This window comes from Styela clava, chromosome 7 (genome assembly GCF_964204865.1).
Source record: "Styela clava chromosome 7, kaStyClav1.hap1.2, whole genome shotgun sequence".
NCBI lineage: Eukaryota > Metazoa > Chordata > Ascidiacea > Stolidobranchia > Styelidae > Styela > Styela clava.
In genome coordinates, this window is record NC_135256.1 from 828,779 (window position 1) to 853,786 (window position 25,008).

Below are 25,008 nucleotides of genomic sequence, written 5' to 3' on the forward strand. Positions count from 1 at the left end.
GAGTCTTTGGGTAGAATATGTGTGTTGTATCAATATCCCCAAATTGAACCGGGTATTTGAGTTTAGACTTGTATTCAGGGTTCTCGCAACAAACATCTCAAATCTCTGATACGGTTCAGACGGCGGAATGTTCTTACATCCGTGGGAAATGAGGCAGTTCCGTCTACCGTATTGCTCGAGGTTGTCTATTTTTATCTCATTTTCTTTGGATCTTCTATCAATTTCCTCAACGAACGATTTTATAACATTAATTTCGGATGCCAATTGTTTTAGTTCTTCTATTAAGGATGGGGATGATGTAGAGTAGATGACGTAGAAGATGCTCCGCTCCTTCGCTTTGATTTAGGAGATTTAGGTCTTCGAGAGATTTCTGTTTCATTTGAATGATGTCCAGTTTTTGCAGGATGCTGGTGTCTATGGAAACTGAACTAATTCCTTGTACTTTTGCCATTTTATTGGGTGTAGACTGACTGGCTATAAAACGTTAAATGGCAAAATTGACGATATGCTGATACAGTATTAAGATAACAAAGTCAGCTAGACTAGCGGCGCTTTAGCAACTCATTAATTGTACAAGCGAGAAAAGAGAAAATACGTCCGTCTCTCAGCGCGTCAACTGTCAGACACCTTCACAAATTTCAAATCATTGAAACAGTTTACCGACTAAATCAGTTCATGCCATAACCATCATATCTAGAAGATAATTTAGAAGTTCTTTTGGTCTGCTAGGAAGTTGTTCAGTCGAACCCTTATCACAGTCATTTTGCAAATTCGTATCTGGAACATTTTCGGACTGAGCAGCATGACAGATCAAAATCATCGTCATGTAGGTGTACGTTCATGAAACTTTTTAACATGAGTTACGTTTTTCTTGTATTTCACCCCTTCAGGTGATTCTACAATTAAACTATTGCCTGTTTTATTTTTAACAGTAAAAGGTTCAGGTTTAAAATTTGTTTTTAGTCTCTTGCTTTACTAACACTTGATCTCCTTCTTCAATATCGTTTTCACGAGCTCTTTGCTTTTGATCAGCATATATCCTCCCCCGTTCTTTTTATCTCAGAGTTATGATCTCTGATACCGTGATCATCTAATGAATATTGTTGAATTGCAGGAAGTTTGGTTCGAAGTTTGCGTTTGAACATCAACTCTGCTGGAGATGCACCAGTTGTTGCATGTACTGAGCTTCTATACATCAATAGATAGGTATTTAAACTTTTCTTCCAGTTCTTGCACTGAGCTTTCGCAATTTTCAATATCTTCCATAGTGAGCTGTTTTGTTTTTCTATTTCCCCATTTGCAGCAAGATAATATGGTGTTGTCTTCTTGTGCTGGATTCCATTTTCATTCAGGTATTCAGTTAGTTCATTGCTTGTTAAATTAGGAGCATTATCAGTAGTTATGCTATACGAATAACCATGTCTAGAAAACATATCTTGTAGACTTTCGATTAATTTCTCAGATGTTGTAGATTTCAAAATTGATATTTCATAATAACTATTATAATAATCAACAACAACAAATATACTTTCTCCAGATGGTAGGGGACCTAGTGAATCTGCAGCAACATCTACCCATGGACCATTTGGCAATTCAGTTCTCACCATTGGTTCAGGACGTTCAGATTGCCCGGTCATTTGACATCCATAACATGATTTACAATATTTCTCAGCATCATTGCTTATTCCTGGCCACCAAACATTTGTTCTTAGATTTTGTTTCATTGCGACTATTCCAGGATGTCATTCGTGATAAATCGCTAAAACTCTATTTCGCAGTGTTGTAGGAATTACAATTCTAGTTCCTCTCAAGAGTAATTTTCCAATAACACTCAACTCTTGTTGTACTCCCAAGTAGTTTGTCAATTTTCCTTTCGGTCAGTTTTCGTTTTGCCAACATTCTCTTACTGAAGTAAATTCATTATCTTAGAATGGTGCTCTTTTAATTAATATCTCTGGTTGTCAATGCTCTTGGTGTTGCATGAATGGCAATGAATTTAACATATTCTTCAGTTTTATCTGACAATTTCTCGTTCCGTTCACGATTACTTTGGACCAGTTGAGACAATGTATCAACAATATTTTTATGACCTGGTATATGCTTAACCTTATACATATATGTCATCATCCGTAGAACACATCTCTCGATTCTCGCACTTGGTTTTGATTTGGTAGAATAGAATAATTCAAGCGGTTTATGGTCAGTCGACAGTTCAAACTCGATACCATAGAGATACACACGAAATCTTTCGCATGTCCAAACTATTGCCAACGCTTCTTTCTCTGTCTGGGAATACCTTCTTTCCACATTAGTTAAACTTCGGCTTGCAAAGCAAATGACTCGTTTTTCGCCTTTTTGCTCTTGCACCAACGCACTTCCAAGTCCTACTGAACTGGCGTCAGTTATAACTTGTGTTTAAGCATTTTAATCATAATATCCCAAAAATGCTTGCCTTTGACAGTCTTTGCTTTAATGTTTCAAACGAGAGTTTTTGTTCTCGACCCCATCTGAACTTTTCTCCTTCTCGTGTCAGCTTTCTCAAGGGTTCTGACAACGTTGCTAGGTCGGAAATATATCGTGCACAAAATTGAGCTAAACCAAGAAAACTTCGTTTTTCGCTAGCATTTTCAGGTTCTCTTGCGTTTTTGATAGCTTCGACTTTCGATTTATCAAAATTCCTTAGCTTGTTACAACATGTTCCATAAATTAAATTCTGGGCATTCGGAATTGACATTTTCGTTATTCAATGTGAGATCCAAATTTTGGATACGCATTAGATGCTTTTCCAATTTTTCATCATGATCGTTTTCATTTTCCTCATGAACAACTATATCATCGAGAATATTTTGGACTCCATCAAGTTCTCGTAATGCTTCCACAAACATATTTGCAAGCCTAAACCAGCCCTACACATGCTCACTTCGATGTCAATGTTATCCAAGCTAAATCTTAAAGAAAAATTGTGTTGAAAAAGATGTAAAAGTTTTAGGACCCACTGTGGATAGCGTGAAATTTCTTTTCAGATTTTACTTAAGGAATACGAGGGATGTCATGAATTCCCAGGACCCCCGGATATGCCCAGGTTTATAAAAAATAATCACAAAAAACGAGGAAAGAGTCAATGAAAATTTGAAATATCAGTTTCATGATACACCAAAACCAGCTTAAAATAAATAATAATAATTGGCACATCTAGATTGATTGAAAGGGGTCAAGAAAACAAGTTGAATAAAAACTCTTCCATTGTAGTTTAATTGGTATTGAATTTTGACATCATTGCACACAAAAAAGAATCCCGTAAAACCGACAGCAATTTTTGAAATAAATAAAAGTGATACCCAGCCATGGAAAAAAAAATTTCAAACTGCTAAATATTACAAAGCAATTGGGTCTGCAGTTGGTACTCCCGAGGTATGTGAACCAAGATGGCGGATACCGGAACGTAGTATGTGTACCAAGTTCGGGTTGGGCCATAATTTTATTCCAATTTTCCTTATTTTAGTTCTATTACGAGTTCGGGGACTAGCCAAGTGATCCCCGTAGTATTTGTACCTGAAATTATGGCCCAACCCTAACCTGGTACACATACTTCGTTCCAGTGTCCTCCATCTTGGTTGACATACTTGACAGGAGTACCAAGTAGTTAATGAAAAAAGTGATTTTCACATAAAAACAACAAGAAGAACACCAAAAACAACATATGAACAAAACGATCCATAAGTCCACTTCAGGTATAATAAATTTCATTTTAAATTATTTAAAATTAAAATATAATATTAATAATAAAACATTGATTTTAGTACATTGATTTTTTTCCAATAGTTCAATAAATTTACTCCCCAAATGTGAGAGAAGGTTGGAGTTTATGGTTGATTAGTTTCTCTATCATTGCGTTGTCGGACTCTCTTTTCGCTAAATCTTCGTAAGCTGTCCATGTCATGTCGAATTCCAATTTGTAGCAGCCAAGAAATGAGTGTGGGCAAGAGTTTCCCCATTCCTAGTAAAAAATAATTCGAAAGTAAACGCACCAAGCTGTGGTCAAGCGCTCGCCGTCTCAGTGATTGCTCGTAATTTTGCTCTGTGGCAAGTCTTCTTTCCAGAGTAAATGTGCCACAATAATTCTACGGCAGTGGTCGGTAAACTGCGGCCCTTGAGCCAAAATCGGCCTATAATACTGTAGGCCGCTTCATCTCGAATGTATTACACTGTGAATAATTTCGTACTCGCTTGTCATCAAAACGTCATTTGCACAACGTACTACATGGCCATTTGATTCCAATGGCACAGAAACAAAATCATCCTTCACATTGATAATAAGTAAATAACAACTATGCATTGCTAGATAATATATACATATATATCCTATAAAGACCACATACACGTCTCATTGTGGCAGGATTTTTAACGGAGCAATAGAAAGTGCAATGCGTCATAAATTGAATGAAAACTTGCAAAACAACTGGACTGGCAGAACCCGACAAGGCCACATAAACCACCGATATACAGTAGAATCTCTACCTACAAAATTAAATTCGTTCCGGAAGCCCCTTCGCAGGTAGAAAATTCCTCAGGGACGCACACTACCTGTGAATAACCTAATTCGTTCCGAGTCCCCACAAAAATCTGACATAATATTTGCATAAGTATAATAATGGTGAAAACCCGTAACAAATACATCTTAGAATTAGATTACTGCATCATCAAAAGAAAAGGCATAAATGGAAAGAAGAAAGATCAGAGAAATAACAAATAAAAACTATGAACGGTATGTTTGTTTACCTTTGGCGTTGGGCAACTAGGTTAGGCTAAGCAAAGAGTTTTTTCAAGTTGGATTTTTCATATTTAGAGCCTTCCGTAGAGTAGAGTTTCTACTGAATATGACAAGACAGCTTACTCACCTCTGGTGATAACATGGAGAAATATGTCTGACCCGATTCCCTTTTATAAAGATAGTATAGTTTTCCTGGAATTTTCCTGAAATTGCATGCAGCATGGTGAAGCTCGGCATCTCGTTTCGCTTCTTCTAATACTCTTGCTGCCTGAAAATATTACATAAGGATAGGATTTTCGTTATTAAACCGAAGATGAGCTTAAAAGTACTCAGCAGTAAGAGAGAGAGTTTATTTCATTCGTCAAACCCTAAACATACAATATATTATGCAAACATATATAAATAATAATAATAAAACAGATGCTTAGGTGTATGACTGGGAGATGGCGATACAACCTTTTGGGGTCATCAGCGTCTGTCGACCTCCATACAATTCTTAATGATAAAATAAATATAATAAATTCAACAAGTTTTGTGTTAAAATCTTCAATACCTCTCGTTTATTTACTGTATGCACTATGTACAAAAATTTTTAATTTGTTAGTATTAAATAATCATGTTTTGTCGTGAGATCATCATATATTCAGCTGATATTTTGACAGGTATTGCATATCTACTGCATAAAACCATGCGGGATATAGAAATAGGATACCAATTATTTGGAAAATTTTTTGCTTCTGTAACGCATAGTCACTTATCAATGAAATGCTTACAGCAGAGCACGATGCCAAAAGGATTATTTTATTTAATGATTTTATTGCATCCAGAGTTCATTTATTCCCATGCACAAAGCTCCTATAAGCTCATCTTCCAAATCTAATAAGTTTGTTGATGGTCCGGCCCTCAGTGTCACTATAATTTTACGTTTTGGCCCATCACGATAAACTGTTGCTCGTTCCTGGGAATCTTGTTCAAAGTGACAAATTGAAACATCTAAGACGACCCAAAAGTAAAACCCATGTCATATGCGACATATTCTAAAGAGAACTTACGGCAGGATCGGCAACCTGCGGCCCGCGGAGCAATATAATCCCGCCCGCGACGCTTCACTGATTTATAGTAACAAAGTATAGCTGTTTTGTCGATTATATTGTTTAGGCAAAAGTATTTACGTGTAGACTAAATTATATTAAAACGTAACAAGTATATAATTCTCAATTACTCGTTTAATGAGCCTATAATTTAATTATAATTCAGACAAATGGCAACAAAACGCAGAAAGATGATGCTAAGTGCAAATGGTTTAATGGCGCAAAAAAATATTCAAATGGTCAGTCTTCGCGCGCTGCTTAAAATTTATCTTCTGATCTGTGTGATAAAATGTGATTCATCGGTCATCCATTCGATTTTTAACTTTCTAAAAATATGTGCGGCCCACCAATGACTTGCAACCTTTAATTTTGGCCCGCATGCGACAAAAGGTTGCCGATCCCTAACTTACAGTAATTTTTGTGCAGAATGTTTCAGATTACTGAAACTTTTGGGGATATCATACACACCAAAAGTTCAAGTGTTAATGCACTGTCTACATGGCGTTCCAGAAGTATGTGTGCCAATATAGAGGTAACTATTTTGTTCGCCTACTTTACATCAAGTCATGTGAAAAGACTAAAACCTATGGGCAGGGGTATATTCACTTGGCTAACACAGACATTTCCCGAACTCCTAATAGAAATAAATTAAGGAAAATTGTAATAAAATTATGGCCTAACCCTAAACTGGTACACACAACATGAGAGTATAGTTTAGATTTTCATTAAAGTAATTCAACTAGGAAACTTATAGCTTCTGTTTTGTTCCATCAAGTATGCAGGGAGTATACCCACTTGGCTAACACAGATAATCACCGAACTCGTAATAGGAATAAATAAGGAAAATCCGAAAAAAATTATGAGCTAAACCCTAACCTGGTACATGCACTATGGGAGTACCTACCGTCTAGCTCAGTGGTTCCCAAACTTTTTCAAAAAAATTGTCTGACGGACCCCTTGCAATTTTGTTTTTGTTTCGCGGCCCTGTGCACTAATTGACTAAAATAAATCATTATCAAAGAAAGACAGAAAGATATCACATAAAACAAGATCACAACAAAAATAAATGCTCCACACGGTGTAGTGCAAAACATATCTTCACCTGCGTTTATCACGATAAAATTACATACGATTATCTCAATTTTAATTTTAGAAGACATTTTGAAATTGATAATACAGAGTTGAGAACGTAAAAATATATGCCTACCGTTACCGTGTGTCATTGACACCTAAAAACTAAAACGTAGTGCCTTTCTGACTGCGCTATATTTAACGCTATCCACCTTTCAAAACAAAAGCGTAAATCAGCATTTAGAAACGGAGTGGAATACTTTATCAACTACCTACTGTAATTCTCTCCTATAACAACAAGCATGCAAAAAGGCAGCGCCATCTACACCTCTAAGTGCAGTTTTAGGTATTTAGCGGGATTTCCAAACAATGGCCGCTATGGCTAAACGGCGCTCCAGAAGCATATGTACCAAGATGTCACACGACCTGAACCCTAACCGGTACACAATACCATGTTCAGGTTGTGCGCCATCTTGGTGCACATAGATTACTTCTGGAGCTCCGGTTAAACCACGGCGACTGACTTTTTAGCTGCCCCAAACCGGTACCACGGCAGCAAATTAAAAAATCATGTCGGGTAAAATTTTGATGCCGTAACCAAGGCATGTCGGATGTATTGGCAGGGCTGCCCCTGTTGGTGACAAACAATGAGTAAGTTGGTACTTTTTTTGGTATATTAAACAAGTACGGCGCATGACTTTGTTAATATGCCGATAATACTGATTACTAAATTATAGCGCCATTAAACCATGGCATGAGACGCCGCGGTTTGTTCGTGGCAGGAGCTGTCATAGCTTTGTGATGTCACAATTGGTTAAATGTGTCTTTCCAAATTTAAGCAGTTAATTTTTGCATTATCAAACTTTGAGCCATCCAACAGATTTCTTTCGCGGACCCTCGGAAAGTACTTCACGGACCCCAAAAGGTCCGCGGACCCTAGTTTGGGAACCACTGGTCTAGCTGATTAATTCAACTAAGAAATTTATAACTTCTCTTTTCTTTTTTTGAATCATCAAGTATTACAAAACTATCACCTGTTCTTGTAGCATTTTCATTTGATCAAGAATTGCTCTGAGTTTTGAACCTGCAGCTGCTTTTACTGAGGAATCAGCCTGAATAGTAAATGAGTCGATTTATTTTAGGGTGAACCACAAGATCTTAATTAAACACTAACGAGTGTGCCAAGTTTTATGATTTGAGAAAAGTTTTTTTTAATTTTTATTTGTATTGTGTTGCTCTGTATTTGAAGTTTTCATGGTAATTTATTGACATTCCCTAATGCTCTCAGATGAAACTTAAATGAGGAGCTATGAACCTGATTTCCCAGATTTTTAGGACTGAAAATTTTGCTTTGTGGAGTATAGCTAGATAAGTATTAAAGTAATCAGTAAAATACAATTGCTTCATTTTTCTATGCGACAAAAACTTTCTGCGGCGAGATTTTCTACGGCAAAATACCCTGAGGCGAATTTTCCGGACACAGCTCCGAATAACTAAAGCAATTTTATTAAAGACTCCGATTCTCACACAAGGTTAAAAAAATTTGCATCTGTTTTTCCAATCTTGATGAATTTTTCCAAAAATTTCAATTATACGCTCACTTCATATTTGTTTTTTTCTATTGTGTTGATTCAGAACTGCCGCAAGTTTTGCATCACCCAGCAGGACCCGCAATGCAACAAAATAATTTTATATAGTTTCAGTAACTTTTGACATTTCAGTAGACGCTGTTGCTTTTCTAAAATACGAGTCGAAAATTTATTCGACAAACACTGTTATATCTAACCTGTTGTATCTGTCGAGCTAAATTCACCAAATCTTCTGGGTTCCTAGGTTTACTTCCTTCAACAAGATACGCTTGACCTGAGAAGTTCGCAGAATTTACTGGAACAATTGCTGATTGCCCTGAAAACAAGTGAATTATTACGATATTTATCTCAGGAAGGGGAAAGTTGTTGAGCCATAGCAAATGGGTATGGATATATGGTCAGCCAGATATTGATAGCCATATTTAACCAACAGTTACTTGAGCCACCATACGGATGCCAAGAATTCGTTCCAAAAAAAAAAATTCCCAGAGGTATTCAAACACATGAAGGATTGGGATGGAAAACTTCAATATATGGCTTCAAAATAATAAACAACTTTAATTACAGATAATACACGAAACAAACACAAAACAGACAGGCAGGAAAGTCGCCAAAACTTCAAATAAGATATTGGCTTGGGCACTCGCTGGTGTGGCGCATCATTCTGAGTGTTAGGAATACGCTCGCCACTGCACCTTAGATTACCTTGCATGTTCACATCTCATATGGGGTTAATTATGTGTGAGAGGATTGCTGGACTCCTCTTCACCGTAGGGTGGTTCACGTAACTGCCGGACAGTTACAAATTCCTTCGCCATCAAGTTCATGCATCCATGGAACGAATAACTTGCAAATTAATCCCATACCTGACATGGACTGGTAACCGGTTGAGAGGCAGCGGTTCAGTTTAGTTTAGTACCACACATATCTCTAGTGAGAGTAGCATAACAGAGTAGCAGTGACGCGCTTGTCTGCGTATCCGAAATCGAACAGCTATTTCTCTCGTTTTCTCGTCCCGACGATCCCAGTATGAGAGACATCACTGACGTGAGTCAGTTCTTCATCGTTGGCGCAGATGCCATTCCAGGCAATCGTACGTGTATTTGAAAGCTCTATATGGCGTGATTGTGATGTCGTAGTGACATAATTTGGGTCTGGTATAGTTTAGTACCACATGCACTTCTAGTTGGCCTGGCTAAAATATTTTTGCATATGTCAATCCGAACCCCCACTTGACTACGTCACCGAAAAATTATGTCATTCTGACGTCACAGTAGCGTAATAAGGCCCACCAAGGTACAGTAGGGCACACTATACAAATCGGGTGACATTGTCCTGTTTCAGAGAAACCCATTTTACAGATGATCAGACACCCCTCCTTTGGGAGACGTCTGGACATTGTTGTCCCTCAATATCGGTAATGATACAGTATAATGGAGTTGCGCAAAATACTAAAAAAAAGCGCAATCTAGTAACGTCATCATTGAATTCCTAGGGAAAAAATAATCTGATTTACCAAAGGAAAAAAAGTTTTACCGTAGCATTCGAGAGTTTTTAGCAAAAAACGCCAATTTTGGTCATGTGACGGCCCTGATTAATTTAGATTATTATTGAGACAAGCATGGTGCGATATGTAGCATCTGACGTGGTCCCAGACACCCCTCGTTTGTGAGACACATAGAGTGTTTGTTTTATTGAGTCAAATGGAGGGAAATTCTTGGAATTTGGATAGTGTGCTGTACTGAAGTATGCGGGTGGTCGTCGATAACCCAAAATGTATTTCTCTCATTTTCTCGTCACAACGACCTCGATGAGAGAGATCGCCGGCATTATCGGCGGCGCAGATGCCATTTCGGGCGATCATAATTATACTTTGGCAATCCATATGACGTGATGGTGACGTAAATTTTGAATGGCATAGTCAGGTGGGAGTTAGGAATAACATATGCAAAATTCGTTATGCTACGCCCACTGAAAGTACTTGTGGTACTAAACTATACTCAGTATACTAGACCCCATAATTTTTGGATAACGTAGTCCAGTGGGGGTTACGATTGTTATGTTGAATCTTACTAAATAGGAAATCTTTCTTGACACAAAGAATATTTCTGCATTTGCTAATAAAGCTTCACGCTTACATTAACAGATGTCAGGAATTCTGGAAAAATATGCAAACTCACCTGGTTTTTGAGTCGCCTCCGCCATATTTCAGCCGCTGAAAATAAGAACTAAATACAAGAATATTTATTCTACCAATCCGTTGTATCGGTACGATATTTCATGAACGACGACAAGTCTGTATCTGATCTATAAGCATAAACGGAAGGGGTGACGCGTAGAGCAGTTGGTGCAAATTTGATCAATGACTCTTGCGGTGTTGCGCAATTACTATTGCAGAAAGTAAACAGAGTATAGTTGCCAGATTCGTTCAACTTATTACTTCATAATTCGATACTAAAAAATATATAAAGAGAGAAAGAGTTTATTGGACACGTCAGTGGACATAACGACCGTTTTAATGTTGTTCTTGTTCCTTTTTTTCCTTTTTTCATCATTAAAAAATCGCTTTTCTCTTCCAATACTGACCCAATTGCTTCAAGATTTCCAGTGGTTGAAGATTGATTTTTTCGCCAGAAGGCCATTACTTTTACTTCTTTCAAAAATTTCTGTGAACTTTAGGAGATTCGTTTTTTATGTGTCGGAATAAAAAATAGCGGCACCTTGTAACGTGTCCCTATATTTGAGCATAGCTCCCTTGTTATTTTTGTCAACCAAAATACAAATAAATTTCAAATTAATAAACTACACAGCATTTATTTCGGTATGGACTGGGAGATGGTGATACGACCAAAGGTCAGGATAGGATTAGAGAGAGAGAGAGAAATTTATTTTATTTATTCCGGGAAAAAAGAAGGGGACGAGACTGCTCGATCAGAGAGAGAAAGATTTATTGATTCGTCAACCAAAACAAATATAAATATGAAAGCATAAATACAAATAAATAAACACTGTTCATGGTAAAGACTGGAGGGAGCGATACGACCATACGGTCATCCAAGTCAGCTCCCCCCATATTCACTGTTATACATAAGATTCACAGGTATTGGATTGAGTATATTGGATTAGATATAATAGAGTAATATACAATTAAATAATTGTAAAAAGCAAAATTACAAGGGGCTAATGATTGAAGTTAGTTATCACGCTCAGGCGCGCAGCCAGGATTTTCAAAGGGGGGGGGGGGTACATAATCATAAATTCCCATTGCAGCCTGTAACAGTCTTTGCATTACGCTCTCGTTAAAGGGACGTCTTTTCAGCGTATAATGATTATTCTTGTCGCGTGAAATATTCAATCTCTGACAACTACAAAATTCTAAAATGTCTTTATATATTAGTTTAATTGTGTCCAACGTAACTCGCGGTTGCTTCTTCTCACGTCAAAGTTAAAACATTAGTTCTCTGAAATGCCACGGCGATCGGTGGACATAAAAATATGAGATAAACGGTGTATTTAATTTTAATACGTATTTTTGGAATCTTGCCAACTCGTTATCGCCGTTAGAAAAATCTCAATAACTGATATAAAATCCCGAAAAGTACAATTTTATTTCGTACAATGAAAATGCATATGAAGTATATCGTTAAATCAAAAATACATATTCATCGCCGCGATTACGCCACTTGTTAAAAGAGCCGACGTTTACAACGAGAAATGATTTTTCTGTTGTGCAAAGTAATCAATTCGTGACCGATAAGGGCATATTTAAAATGTCTTGCTTTATTAATTTAATTTTCTTCAATTTAACCAGCGTTTGCGTCGACAAAACATATCAATTTTTTACATGTCACAATTTTAAAAAAACCTCGGCCATATGCCGACATAAAAATAAAAATTTGTGGTAACTGCCCGTGTCATATATTGTTTTGATCCGTATTTTTTCTATTTTGCAAATTCGACAAATTTGAGATGTGCTTGTAACATTGACTCCGTTCAATCGCAATGCTGACACTCCGATTATTTTTAAAGATAAAACCTCCTGAAAAATCCGTAAATCTGCTGTAAATTCTCATGGAGTAAAATTTATTTCAGTACAATAAAAATTGATGGATATACTTCGGATTAATTATCTTGTATATCATCACAAACCGGGAAAAAATCGCGTTTTCAACCTTGTTTAATGATAACACGAAAATTTTCTACGACAATTTTGGAGTGCTGGATAAAGGGCAAATCCCACCCACAATTAACCGTGTTTCGAATTTAGTGACGGTATGTTCCTAAACGGCGACCAAACATAATGTGCGCCGTAGGCACACGAAATTTTGCGATTTTGCGACTAGAAAATCGTTTTTAGACTGTCGCGGGACTCAACAAAACTTAAACTATTTACGGTTTTATTTTCAGTATTTCATAATGCCGCTTTTCAATCAAATTTAGATCGCGGTTTTACTCCTTCTTTTGTCTTTAGAACCTCGCCACCGATGAATGTGTAATAACTCACGAATTCACAATTCCGTGAAAAGTACAAAAATAAAATAATTATCATGTCTATCGTGGCACAAATTTATGATTTAGAAAGAATAAAAACCGATGTAAGGGCGTTTACGGCCTAAATAACACGCTGATGAAAACATAAGCGATTTTAGCAGAAGGCAATTGCACGCTTTTTCAGTTTTCACATTTCCGTGCGGGTACAAAAATAAAACAAGAGAGCTACGCCCAAATATATGGACACGTCTGTCCGCAGTACAGTACGGTTTACCGTACCGTCAGATCACAGTCTACAAATATATTCACACCAAGCGAAGCAGTACAGTAAGACACGAAATGGCGTCCGATGCCCGCAGAACGTTTAATGACGTCATAGCAAACAAAAACAAATCTCACAGAGCTAACAGAAATATTTAAAATGAATAAAAGTAATAGCCTTCTGGGGAAAAATTTTATCTTCAACCACTGAACATTTCAAAGCAATTGGTCCAGTATTCGAAGAGAAAGCGTTTATTTAATATTTCCACTAGGTGTGTTATTCTGTGTCAAATAACAAGAACAAAAACAAGAACAACATAATATTGAAACGATCGTTATGTCCACTACGTGTCCAATAATTATCATTGTTCCCGCGGCACAAATTTGTGATTTAAAGAGAATAAACACCAATGTAAAGGGCGTTCACGGCATAAATAACATGCCGCGTTGATGAAAACGAACGTCGATTTTAGCAGAAGGCAATTGCACGTGTTATCGGCAACTTTTTCACGTTTCAGAAAATTCAAAAGGGGGGGATCAAATGGCAAACACGATGGGTCCTCCAGTCCATGCCGGGTAAAGGATTATTCAGTCAGGTATTTGATTTTAAAAGTGTGGATAGTGATTCGAATTACGGTATTTCTATTTTCTTCGATCATTAATTGTTTGATTCATTTTTTTTTGTTTTTTTTGTATCAGTATATGAAACAATCAGAAGTTGTAGATTAAAAAATATAACGTAGTGCTCCCACTGAGCTTTGTTTAGAGCTAAATGTGTGAAATTAAAAAGTGTTTATGCGAAAAGATCGTCTCATTTGGAAGACCTGGCAATCAATATTCCCACTATGTGCTATGATCATTGATAAAGTTATTGAACCCGGGAGATGGCACCCAAGAGTCACACTTCAAAATCACAGACAGCTCGTACCAAATAACTTTCGAGTTGGATGATTCGTACCGCTCAAAGACAGACGAATTGTCCATAGATTTTATTGCTCCACAATGACCGTCAGGTCGGTTCTCTTGCGAAATGAATGAGAAATTTTGCTGATTGTGGTTTTAGTTTATTTGCTTGTAGGCTAGTTGTTGCTGAATTAACAGATTTTCATATTTGCAAATTAATGATTCTTTTGCGTGTCACGCGGACAAAATAATAACGGGGCCATACACTAAAATTGTTTCGATATTACCGTACCGGTACCGGTACGTTAGGATAGGATTAGGATAGGATTCACAAATCTCGTTCTGACGTTATTGTCAGTTTGTCGAACATGGGAATGGTTTTCTTGTTTTAGAAAACTCGATGTACCGGAATAGGTTTAGTAGCACTAATAAAGTAGACTAGTAGTATTTATTTTTTTCGTCATATAAATTGTGAGATACGGTAGGCTATAAAATTTGGATCATGAAAAATTCGGGTTCTTTTTACTTTGTAACTTCTGTATGGTTGTGTGAGAGTGTGTGAAATATTTCCATTATTTTGGGTGAGTGAACACGTACCACTTCTTCTTGGCACGACCTTCCATCTTGTATTGTGTACGTTTTAAACCTTGTCCAAGGTTTTGTTTGCTCTCCTGTTTTCATAATCAGTTTTTATTTTATCAGTTTCTACTTCAATTCTGCAATTGGTTGTTTTTGTCAAATTGCTTCCAAAGTGATGCCCGATCGCGTTTTTAAATCTGTGTTTGTTTCATTTATCTTCTGGTGGGCCGGCAAGTACATTGTACGCTTTTTAACCTTTTTTAAGTTATGCCTGTCTCCCAGGTATCACTGCATTTTGTTTTGTCCGTTTACTTTTTGTATTGTTTATGTCAGAGAACCAAAATGAATGATTGATTGATTTATTTTTTATACAAATCATTTAAGTGTTATGCTGATTACTGGATTATGGAGTCGAAATAAACTTATACTTATAGTATAGTTTAGTGGACTACCACAAGTACTTCTAGTGGAGCAGGCATAAAGAATTTTGCATATGTTATTCCTAACCCCTGACTACCTGACTATGCCATTTAAAAAGTACTTCGCTACAACATCACCATGTCATAGAGCCTGTCAAAATATATTTACGATCGCCCAGTTCACGATCGCCCATCACTGATACAGTGATAACTGGATAAGGAACTCGCTAACGTTGGGAATCTCTTTCATATCGTGATCGTTGCGACAAAAAAATGAGAGAAATAGCTTGCTCGATTTCGAGTGATCGCCTGTGCGTTTTGGACGACCTCAGCATACTTTGGGGGGGGGGGCTTTTTACGCCACTGTGATGTCAAAATGACGTAATTTTTCGGTAACGTAGTCAGGTGGGGGTTGGGATTGAAATATGCAAAAATTGTTTAGCCAGGCCAACTAGAAGTGCATGTGGTACTAAACTATACCAGACCCAAAAATTCTATCGTTAGATCATATTTCAATATTTGAAAATAAAACACCTTACAGACTTATATCTGTATATTGCTCTACATTTAGAGCAGATGTAAATAATCCCAATACTGTAATGGGTCAATAAGTGGAAAAAATATAGAAAATTCCAGAGTGAACAAACGATTCATGATAGCCTAGTTTTGCAAAATTCACGAGAAGCCTTATTTTAAATAGGAAGTTTGTGATAGATCTAAGTGTTATTGCATTTGCTAATTTGTTTGTTCATTGTTTTATGTCGATGTAATTATTGAAATAACCTAATTGTTGTAGATAATTATTACTTCTGGACCAAGCTTGAAAAATACTGAAATATGAAACTCACTCAACTGGATTATGAATTTAAAATGGAAAAAAAAAATGAATAAATATATATATTTATATATTAATAAATTATATATTTGCTATATTCCAGTGGGTTGAGGTAGTGAAAGATGACTTTAAAACTTATCTAGCTGTGACTCACTAGTTGTGTGTAACCAATAACCATACTGTTTATATTCATAGTTTTTCATATCGAGTCGTGGGTCGGATGTAAAAGGATCACTCAGAAGAGTATTTGCTCACCACTGTCTGACTGTTCTATTGTAACATGTAAACATGGGTTTGTGAAATCTGGCAATATCTTTCCTCACAAGTTAACTTTATTCCGTTCATATATTCTGCAACAGAAATATATTTATCACATTTTAAGTACTTAGATCTGACTATGAATAACAAGTAATAAATCAATTGCTGAGTGATCTTTCATAATGAACAATATGGTAGAGGAGAGATTCGAGACCCACTATGAACAGCACGAGACCATCGGAAAGTGAGTAATTTTTTATTTTTATGACTCGTAGGAGGCGCAGTTCTTACCACTTCATGGCAACCGAATGAACCGATGGCAGCTCCTGCCCTGTTGATGGCGCTATTACCGGTATATTCACAAAGCCAGATTTTATTTTATCATGCAGAATTATATCTACTTAACCTAAAACCTAACCCCAAATCCATTAAAACTGTATCTATAAGGAACTGTTCCAGCTTACCCAATATTTATCACCATCCGGGACAGCCCTGCCATTACAGCTGACATGCTGTGGTTATGGCAGCAAAATTTCACCCGCCTTTAGTTTTCAATTTGCTGCTGTTGTATCGGCAGCCAACCATTGGTTCGTGGCAGTCAAAAAGACAGTCGCCATGGGTTTGGCCATAGTGTCCATGGTCCGGAAATCTCACCTGAGCTTCAGACGCCACAAAATACTTGAAATTGCACTTGACTCATAGCGGTGCTTTTAGCTTCGAACATGGCCTTCTACAAACGGCCACTGAAATCTGATGTTATGTGAGAAGCTTTTATTGTATTTGAAAATGCCTGAATCTTGTTGGAGTGGAGCAATATCATGATATATATTAAGCATGATCTACCCAAAATTTCAGTGGCTTCGGATGCTGATCAGTGACCATATAATTATTTTTTTACAGTTATAAATTGTTCAAATATTGTTCATTTCATTTTTACTTAACTTTCAATTCATTTGTTCTCATTTATAATAACATCTATAATTTGTTTATCCCCTGAAATATTTTCGAATTTGGGATTCATACACGAGCCTCAGTCTCCAGAAAACCAATGATATCATGCTGAGCATTCCAGGAAAATACCAGTTACCAGATTGACAATAAAAACATTTTCAACAAAATACATTTTCCTGTTACAGAGGTCCATTCAGTTTTGTCAGACGTTGCACTCATCGAAGATCAAAACTCCAGTACGCTGTTAAAATCGTTGACGTGGCAAAGTTCACTGGAAGTCCTGGACTTACTGCCCACGGTGAGTTATTTTTTTTACAATCCAAACGGCCCTCAAACTTTCATGATCATGGCCCAACACTCATAACACCTTTTGGTACTCCAGAAGTATGTGAACCAAGATGGCGGACACCGGAATCTAGTATGTGTACCAGGTTAGGGTTAGTCCATAATTTCAGGTGCAAATACTACGGGAGTCACGGTGACCGCCATCTTGGTGCACATACTTCTGAAGCGTCCGTTTTTTGTATTCTATATTTCTGACTCTAAGATAGTTGATGCAATGCAAGGAAAGAAGTGGATTTTCTGGGTAGTTTTTTTTTTTCCAGGGTTCTGCTTATTATTAACTTTTGGTCATGATAGGGTTACTTCGATTCAAACCCCGTTGGGGGTGAGACGTAGCTGATTAGAATACTTGATCGCTCATCTATCTCTCACCAACACTCAGATGCTAATTTCCACACATTCGATTGAACCTGGTTGACTGATTCGAAAGCAATAAATGATTTTATTGAGAGATGATATACAAGGTGGTCGCTAGAAAAGTAGAAATAGGTCAGATGAGATAACGAATAAATAGGCAGCGTTTCCCAAAAGGAGCGAACCCCTGACATCTCTATCACAATCATGCTTTAGATTGAGATTAGTCAAATGGCAAAAATTGTGAGCACAAAAAAAATCTTGCATTTTAGAATACATACCTATACTACCTTTCATTGGAAGGGAATTATGGCCAATCCGGGACAGCTGTCCCATGACAATTACAGTGGTGATATTATATTTCACATAATGCATTCCCTGTGGGCATTGCAATTTCTGAAAGTTTTCTTCAGGGGTATTCAACCTCTTTTGATGGAGCGAATGAAACATTTCAGAGTTTTTTTTTATGTCAAATTGCAACAGTGTTCAGTAAAATTCTTTGACCATCTGTCAATAATGCATTTTACAAATCATTGTTCGGAATCACAAAGAGTTTTTCATGCAAACTTGGGTCCACTTTCAATACCAATGCACTGTGTCAAAATGACCATTTTCGAAAATTGACTATCCCAAATTATTTTTAAAAAATTTAAAATTTGAAATTCTGTTATAATCAACTCGATTTCTAATTATTCCTGCCGATAGCAAATTGAACACGCATAACTTCTGATCAATATATTGCTTTATCTTGGAGTCTAGATTTTAGGAGTCTAATATATAACTAAAGTAGTAACTAGTCGACAACAACTAACGGATTAGTTCACAGATGAAATTCAATACATATAGCAGATAATTTTACGTTACAATTCCAAAATTTTGAGTTTCTCTCTTATTCACGTCACGCGTCGAGAATGCGATACGCTTTACGTGAGTAACGACATCTCTCAAATAGCTGTAAAAACAACCTTTTCAGCGACATCTTTGCGTCGTTCTTGGCATTTTCTGGATAATGAGATAAGTGACCTAGAGATCCTAGGTTACAATTACAATTTAATTCTTATTCCTGCATGTTCCACAGATTTGAAGAGAGAAGCGACAATATGTCACATGCTGAAACATCCTAACGTTGTTGAACTCTATGAAGTTTACAGCGAGGAAGGATTGCTGTACATGGTCTTCGAATAGTGAGTATTACTTTACTTGAAACAAAATAAAAGTTTTATTAAAGCAGGGATGGGCAAACTACAACTCGCAGGCCCCATGCGTTCGTCAGAGAATTTTGGGACTTCCCGAAGTATGTGCACCAAGATGTCGCACCACCTGAACATAGTATGCGTACCAGGTTAGGGTTCAGGTTGTGCACCATCTTGGTGCACATACTTCGTGAGCGCCAAATTTTGTACCCTGTTTGTTTAGAAAGTTACTTGCCACCACATACAAAATTTGATTTATTTCAAATTTTATTATAAATAACCAAACCAATGGTTCTCAAACTTTTTAAGTCGCGCCCCCTTTTCTAAAATTAGTCAAGTCTCACCCCCACCTTAAAAATAACCAGCTCACACTAGGCTACAAATAACAGATGTTAATGCGGAAGTATGTTTATTAAAAAAAACTTTTGAAAATACATGGATGGAAGTATTATTTTATTTGCAATTAACTTCACCCCCCCCCTCAATAATTATTTACCTCCATACAGGGACACATACTTCTGGGTCGCCCATTTTATTCGATCATTTTAAAAAAATTCTGCTGCTAATCATTGGATCTCAACATTTGACTCGTAGCTTTTAGGAGGATATGCTAGAGTTCTGTTCTGTGAAATGACGCTAAAGAGCCCTTTTCCAATGACATTTGACCTATGCAACTGCTGAAAAATTAAAAAAAAAAATTGCATATTCAATGACTTTCGTGTATGGTACAGCGTTAACTAAATTTTTATTCAAAAATTTCATGAAATTATTTTTTTAGCATGGACGGCGCTGATCTTTGCTTCGAAATCGTGAAACGAGCGAACATGGGATTCGTCTACAGCGAAGCCGTTACAAGGTTAGAGATTTATTTGTTGTGGCACTTTCATTAAAACAAGGCTTATATGCAAAGAGCCACATTTATTGTGGGGATTAGTCACTACCCAATTCAGTATTCCCTGCCAAAATTATCTGGAGGGGGTGCATTGGATTCAAACTCAAGATATTACGATAACTGGAGTCAGAACCGCTTTGTGATAATGGGCTAATTCAGCACCATGTCTAAATTTGGTGTATGACATTGTCATTGCCAAGGAGCCACTTATATGCAATCAATGAGCTATTTTTATTGTACACGACAGCAATATTGACCGAATCAGGATTTAGGATTGTTGTGAGGACCCAGCCGTAATATGCTCGTTTTACCGCCCGATCTTCATTAAGGGCCCGTTTGAATAGCCGCCCGTGTGAACAGAACATAAAAATAAATAAGGGCCGGTGCTTGAATACCCGCCCGATGTAAAAGCTGATTTTTCAGTGGTAGAAAACAATAGGAAATAAGAAGCGCTTTTGTCACAACGCTGTTGAATTTTACTCGCAGGTAGATAACACTCACGCCTTAGGCGTCCAAGTACATAGCAGATAGCATTGATTACTTAACATCATGGTTCTCAAACTGGGCGTTGCATCGCCCAAGTGCGTCGTTTCAATATTGATAGGGCGTCGCAAAACTTTTCTTCTTTTGCGGATTTGTACCTGCGGTGGGTAGAAAAAGTCAAAATTTTCGTTATTCTTGTTTAAATCATACTTGAGAACTGGAAATAACAATATATTAATTATTGTACGATCGAAAATAACAAGCGCCCGTGCTTGAATAAGGGCCGGTTTGAATAAGGGCCTGGTTAGTAAGTTGGTTGAAAAAAATAGGGGCCCAGGCTACAAAACGAGCATATACGGTATATCACACCATGGGTCGGGCGGGGGCATGGGATTTGAACCAGGATATTTAATATTAATTGTCGGAACACATTTTTTTTTGTGGGTCAATCCTGCATTTCGACTGTTTCCACTCAGAATCAGGATCAGTTACTGACCTGCGATTTACAGTTATTATCCAACCCAGTATTGTCCACTCATTTTTTTTTTACTGCAAAGTGAGGAGCGTGATGTTTAAATCCGAGATCTTGTCAACATAAAAACTTTATCTCCTCTTTAAAGCAGAGCTGGGGAGCTGGTTCAAAATCATGATGGCTCCGGCTCCAGCTCCGGAGTCGCAGTGTATTCAATCTTTAGCTCCAACTCTGGGTCCGGAGCTTCATTTTTTTATGCCGGAGCTGGCTCCAGCTCCGGCTCCATAGCCATTATCAGTAGTGCAGCCCAATAACGCATTTTGCTAATTGTTTTCTAAGTGTGGCATGTTATTTAGGCTGTAACACCCTTCAAGTCGGTGTAATAATAATTCCTTTTTGTTCCTGCATTTAACTTGTGAATCCACTGAGAGTTATTATATGCTGTATTTCCGAGTGAATCGGTATACCCAGCATATAAGGGTTTTACATATAACCCCACGATAAGACGGGAAGGAAAATCGGCTTCTGGTATGGTCGCAGTGTTTGCGCATTCGGTAAAATAGCTCATAATGACTTTTTCTACCACATAATATTTAACCCATAATAACTGTCTTTTTATTTTAATTTAATTGTGTTCAACATAACTGGCAATCAGGCCGGCCAAATAAAATCTGTCGTGGGCCATTCTAAAGCAAAACTTATGGTGTTTTCTGTTTTATTTTTAGTATTTTATAATGTCGCGTTTTAATCAGGAAAATTTGGTTTGCGTATTGACTTCTTTATTTATCTTAGAATTTCATCACCGATGATTATGTAATAACTCGTTTTCTCACAAATATGGTGCGTGACACAAAACATATGTCTTGAGAAATTGTGATTAAGGGAAAAATAAACACTGAAATAAAAGATGTTATGGCCTAATGTTTATGGCGACGAAAACAATTGACGCTTTTCACGAAATGCAACGCACATGTGATAGTAACGGCAATAGCCTTTCAACTCATGATAATTCAAACTGGCCTGACGGGGAGGCAGTATTTTATGGTACAAATTGAATAAGCAGACCCAAAATAATGGAAATTACCATCGTCACCCGATTAGATGCCGTCCCCCTCTCCCAAATCAGGCCAAAAGTTGGTTCTAGAATCGAGGCGTTTTCATAATTATCAGCGATGAGATGTTAAAGATAAATAGAGAAGTCAATTCGCAAGCCGAATTTCCACATTGGAGAGTTATTATAAGATACTAAAATGAAACGGAAAACACTATAAACTTTGTTCTAGGAGACTCCCAACAGCTAAAAAAAATGCCTTGTTAATCTCATTTTTTTCTTGCCTACGACATATTATTTACCGGTTGACTTTGAAAATTATACAGTCACTAAAATAAATCTAAACGCAATCAATCTTACTCGCGATATACTTTTTATATATTCAAAAAATAACAACGGAAATTGATGAGACTTTTCTCCAGAACATGCTATGATATGGATCAAAACAAGATAAACCGTAATGGGGCACTTTGCCATACATTTTTATGATAGGTGACTGCTGCGGTACATTTTGGAGTAGTTAAACCTTTCTTTTGTCGTAAAACGACTCAATCTCGAGATACGTTGAACAGAATTGAAGACATTTGAAATGGATTGGATATTCAACGCCACGAAAAAATCATAATATGTTACATGGAAATTCCAAAATCACTTCTTCGAAAATCCCTGGCCATTAGGGTTTTTGAGCTTGACCGCAATCATGAAAAATTCCAGCTTAGTGGAAATGAGAATCAAAATTTTGATAAAAGCGAACCGCTTCAAATTTTGATACTAAACTTTCAAACATACAGAATAACTGGAAACTTTTCAAAAAATATTAGGAACTAAAATTTTTAAAATGAATTATGAGCTGAAAAGAAAAGATTTTATCATTTGTAACGCTATCAGAAAAAAATTATAAATTTGAAAAACAAAAAATGAGATATTTAGGAGCTGGAGCCTGGAGCCACTAAATTTTTGGTAGCTCCAGCTCCGGCTCCAGCTCCTTCTGGTATAAAAAGCTTGGCTCCAACTCCGACTCCAGCTCCATCAAAATGTAACGGCTCCAGGCTCTGACTCCAACTCCGGCTCCCCAGCCCTGCTTCAAAACAGATACATATTTACAGCTCCTACTATAATATTGTTACAAATTATATTATACCATCACCCAAGTAGCGTCCTCATACGAAAATGTAAATTAGTTGTTCCCAAACCTCGGCCTGCCAAGTTTGGAATGGTTCAACACTTACTGTTCCAACCTTTTTACATGTTTTATACCGTCAATTGTTATGTCATTATCGTAGTTTAAGCATATGTATATTCATAACAATTCAGTTTTACTTATATCTTAATAATGCATACCGGTGCCATTGCAGGCACTTGACTCTGGGAACCACTGATATGAATAAAGGGTGATTACCACGTAATGGCGCAGAAGTAATCAGACCAAAACATTCGCCAACTTCTATACTAACTTATGTCTCATTTCATTTCAGTCACTATATGAGCCAAATTCTAGACGCTCTTCGCTACTGTCATGAAAACAACGTTGTCCATAGAGACATAAAGGTAAGTCTGTACTCTCATAGTATTTGTACCAGGTTCGACCATAATTTTATTCCGATTTTCCTTATTTTAGTTCCATTACAAGTTTTGGGACTGTCTGTTTTAGCTAAATGAATATACCCCCTGCTCATAGGTTTCTGTCTCTTTATACAACTCAGTGTAAAATAGGCGAACAAAATTGGTTACCTCAATCTTGGTACACATACTTCTGGGGCGCCGAGTTTTCTGGGCCTAGTTTGTTTTGCCTGTTTTGATGTCGGCTTATTGCTTAGCCTATTTGATGTTGCTGAATTTGTTCAAGTCCAGTTCAGTTACAGAAGCTGGCCATGGGATTTTAACCCAGGATTTTTGAAATTTTTTGGATTCAGCGTTGCCCTCCCACTTTTTTACACCCTGGGTGAGGATGGAATTCATAGTTCAGTACGATGTTCATATTTTTTTGATAGAGTGAAACCCCTCGAGGCTTGTGGAACCCTCGTGCAAATGATTATATATATATACCGTATTAATCTCGTTTTACCGCCTGATCTTGATTAAGGTCCCGTTTGAATAGCCGCTCGTGTGAACAGAACAACAAAAAAAATGAGGGCCGGTGCTTGCCATCGCGACGCCCAAGTGCGTCGTTTCAATATAGATAGGGCGTCACAAAACTTTTCTTCTTATGATTTGTTGTTTCTTGTTAATAATATAAACTACGGGTAATATAAGGGAATTACTCTGAAGGCGTGAATAATTTGCGGTTGACGTGAATAAATTGACATGGAGAAAGGATTAATGTCGTCAAATATTTGTCTTCAAAGATACCGTAATTTTTGTGTATAATTTTACTTTAAAAATAACAAGCGCCCATGCTTGATTAAGGCCCGGTTAGTGAGTTTGGTTAAAAAAATATGGGCCCGGGCTACAAAACGAGCAAATACGATATACATTGGAATGTACTAGTCAAAATTGTGAATTCAGCGCAGAACACCTAAAGGTTTTCACATAGCACTGGTGAAACACCTTTATTGTATGATTATATTATGCCTGTGTATTTCATCATACCTAAACTTTTGAATTGAAATGTCACCTTGCGGAACCGTTGGACTGTAATGACAGAACCCTGCTTGAATCTACAATCTATTGCAGTGGTCCCAAATTGGTGGGCGTGTCCAACAAGGGAGGGCGTGGATAATTTTTTGAGGAGGTTGTGAAAGTAATTGGAAATGAAAATTTCAGTTACATTTGATCTTACCTGCCTGATGTGCTTGTATCTTCATTATCCTCAGCGATTATTTAGGTTTCATTCTAGAACTTAACCGCAGAGCCATCACTCCCTGACTATTTTTAATTCTCCCTTTTACAGCCTCACTGTGTGCTTCTTGCTACGAAAGAAAATTCAGCTCCAGTCAAACTTGGAGGTTTCGGACTTTCAATTCAAGTTGATGATGATGGGTTTGTTACAGGTAAGAGTGAGG

General features: G+C 37.1%; 2 protein-coding genes across 6 annotated transcripts in view; one reads left to right on the forward strand and one right to left on the reverse strand.

The window, feature by feature from the left end:
* Nucleotides 1–3,229: 3,229 nt before the first annotated feature.
* Nucleotides 3,230–10,944, reverse strand: LOC120328760 (uncharacterized protein C1orf50 homolog). Its single transcript, XM_039395294.2, has 5 exons — nucleotides 10,703–10,944; nucleotides 8,720–8,838; nucleotides 7,968–8,045; nucleotides 4,899–5,039; nucleotides 3,230–3,997 (listed from the first exon to the last, which is right to left on the reverse strand). The coding sequence occupies exons 1-5, from the start codon at nucleotides 10,725–10,727 to the stop codon at nucleotides 3,833–3,835; spliced, it is 528 nt and encodes a 175-aa protein (XP_039251228.1). The 5' UTR covers nucleotides 10,728–10,944; the 3' UTR covers nucleotides 3,230–3,832.
* Nucleotides 10,945–16,373: 5,429 nt separating this feature from the next.
* Nucleotides 16,374–25,008, forward strand: part of LOC120330831 (peripheral plasma membrane protein CASK-like) — a 69,885-nt gene continuing 61,250 nt past the window's right edge. For all 5 annotated transcript variants that reach the window (XM_078114559.1, XM_078114558.1, XM_078114560.1 and 2 more), the window contains exons 1-6: nucleotides 16,374–16,512; nucleotides 17,405–17,517; nucleotides 18,994–19,099; nucleotides 19,887–19,964; nucleotides 23,482–23,554; nucleotides 24,897–24,996. In XM_078114559.1, coding sequence (XP_077970685.1) covers nucleotides 16,451–16,512; nucleotides 17,405–17,517; nucleotides 18,994–19,099; nucleotides 19,887–19,964; nucleotides 23,482–23,554; nucleotides 24,897–24,996 — 532 coding nt within the window. In that variant the 5' untranslated portion in view covers nucleotides 16,374–16,450. The remainder of the gene's footprint in view (nucleotides 16,513–17,404; nucleotides 17,518–18,993; nucleotides 19,100–19,886; nucleotides 19,965–23,481; nucleotides 23,555–24,896; nucleotides 24,997–25,008) is intronic.

Excerpts from the sequence above, each read along its gene's own strand:
- LOC120328760 (XM_039395294.2), bottom strand. The coding sequence starts at position 10,727 with ATGGCGGAGGCGACTCAAAAACCAG. Across the intron at positions 8,046-8,719 it reads TAGCTCGACAGATACAACAG|GCTGATTCCTCAGTAAAAGC; the intron begins GTTAGATATAAC and ends TTTACTATTCAG. Across the intron at positions 5,040-7,967 it reads TGAAAATGCTACAAGAACAG|GCAGCAAGAGTATTAGAAGA; the intron begins GTGATAGTTTTG and ends TAATATTTTCAG.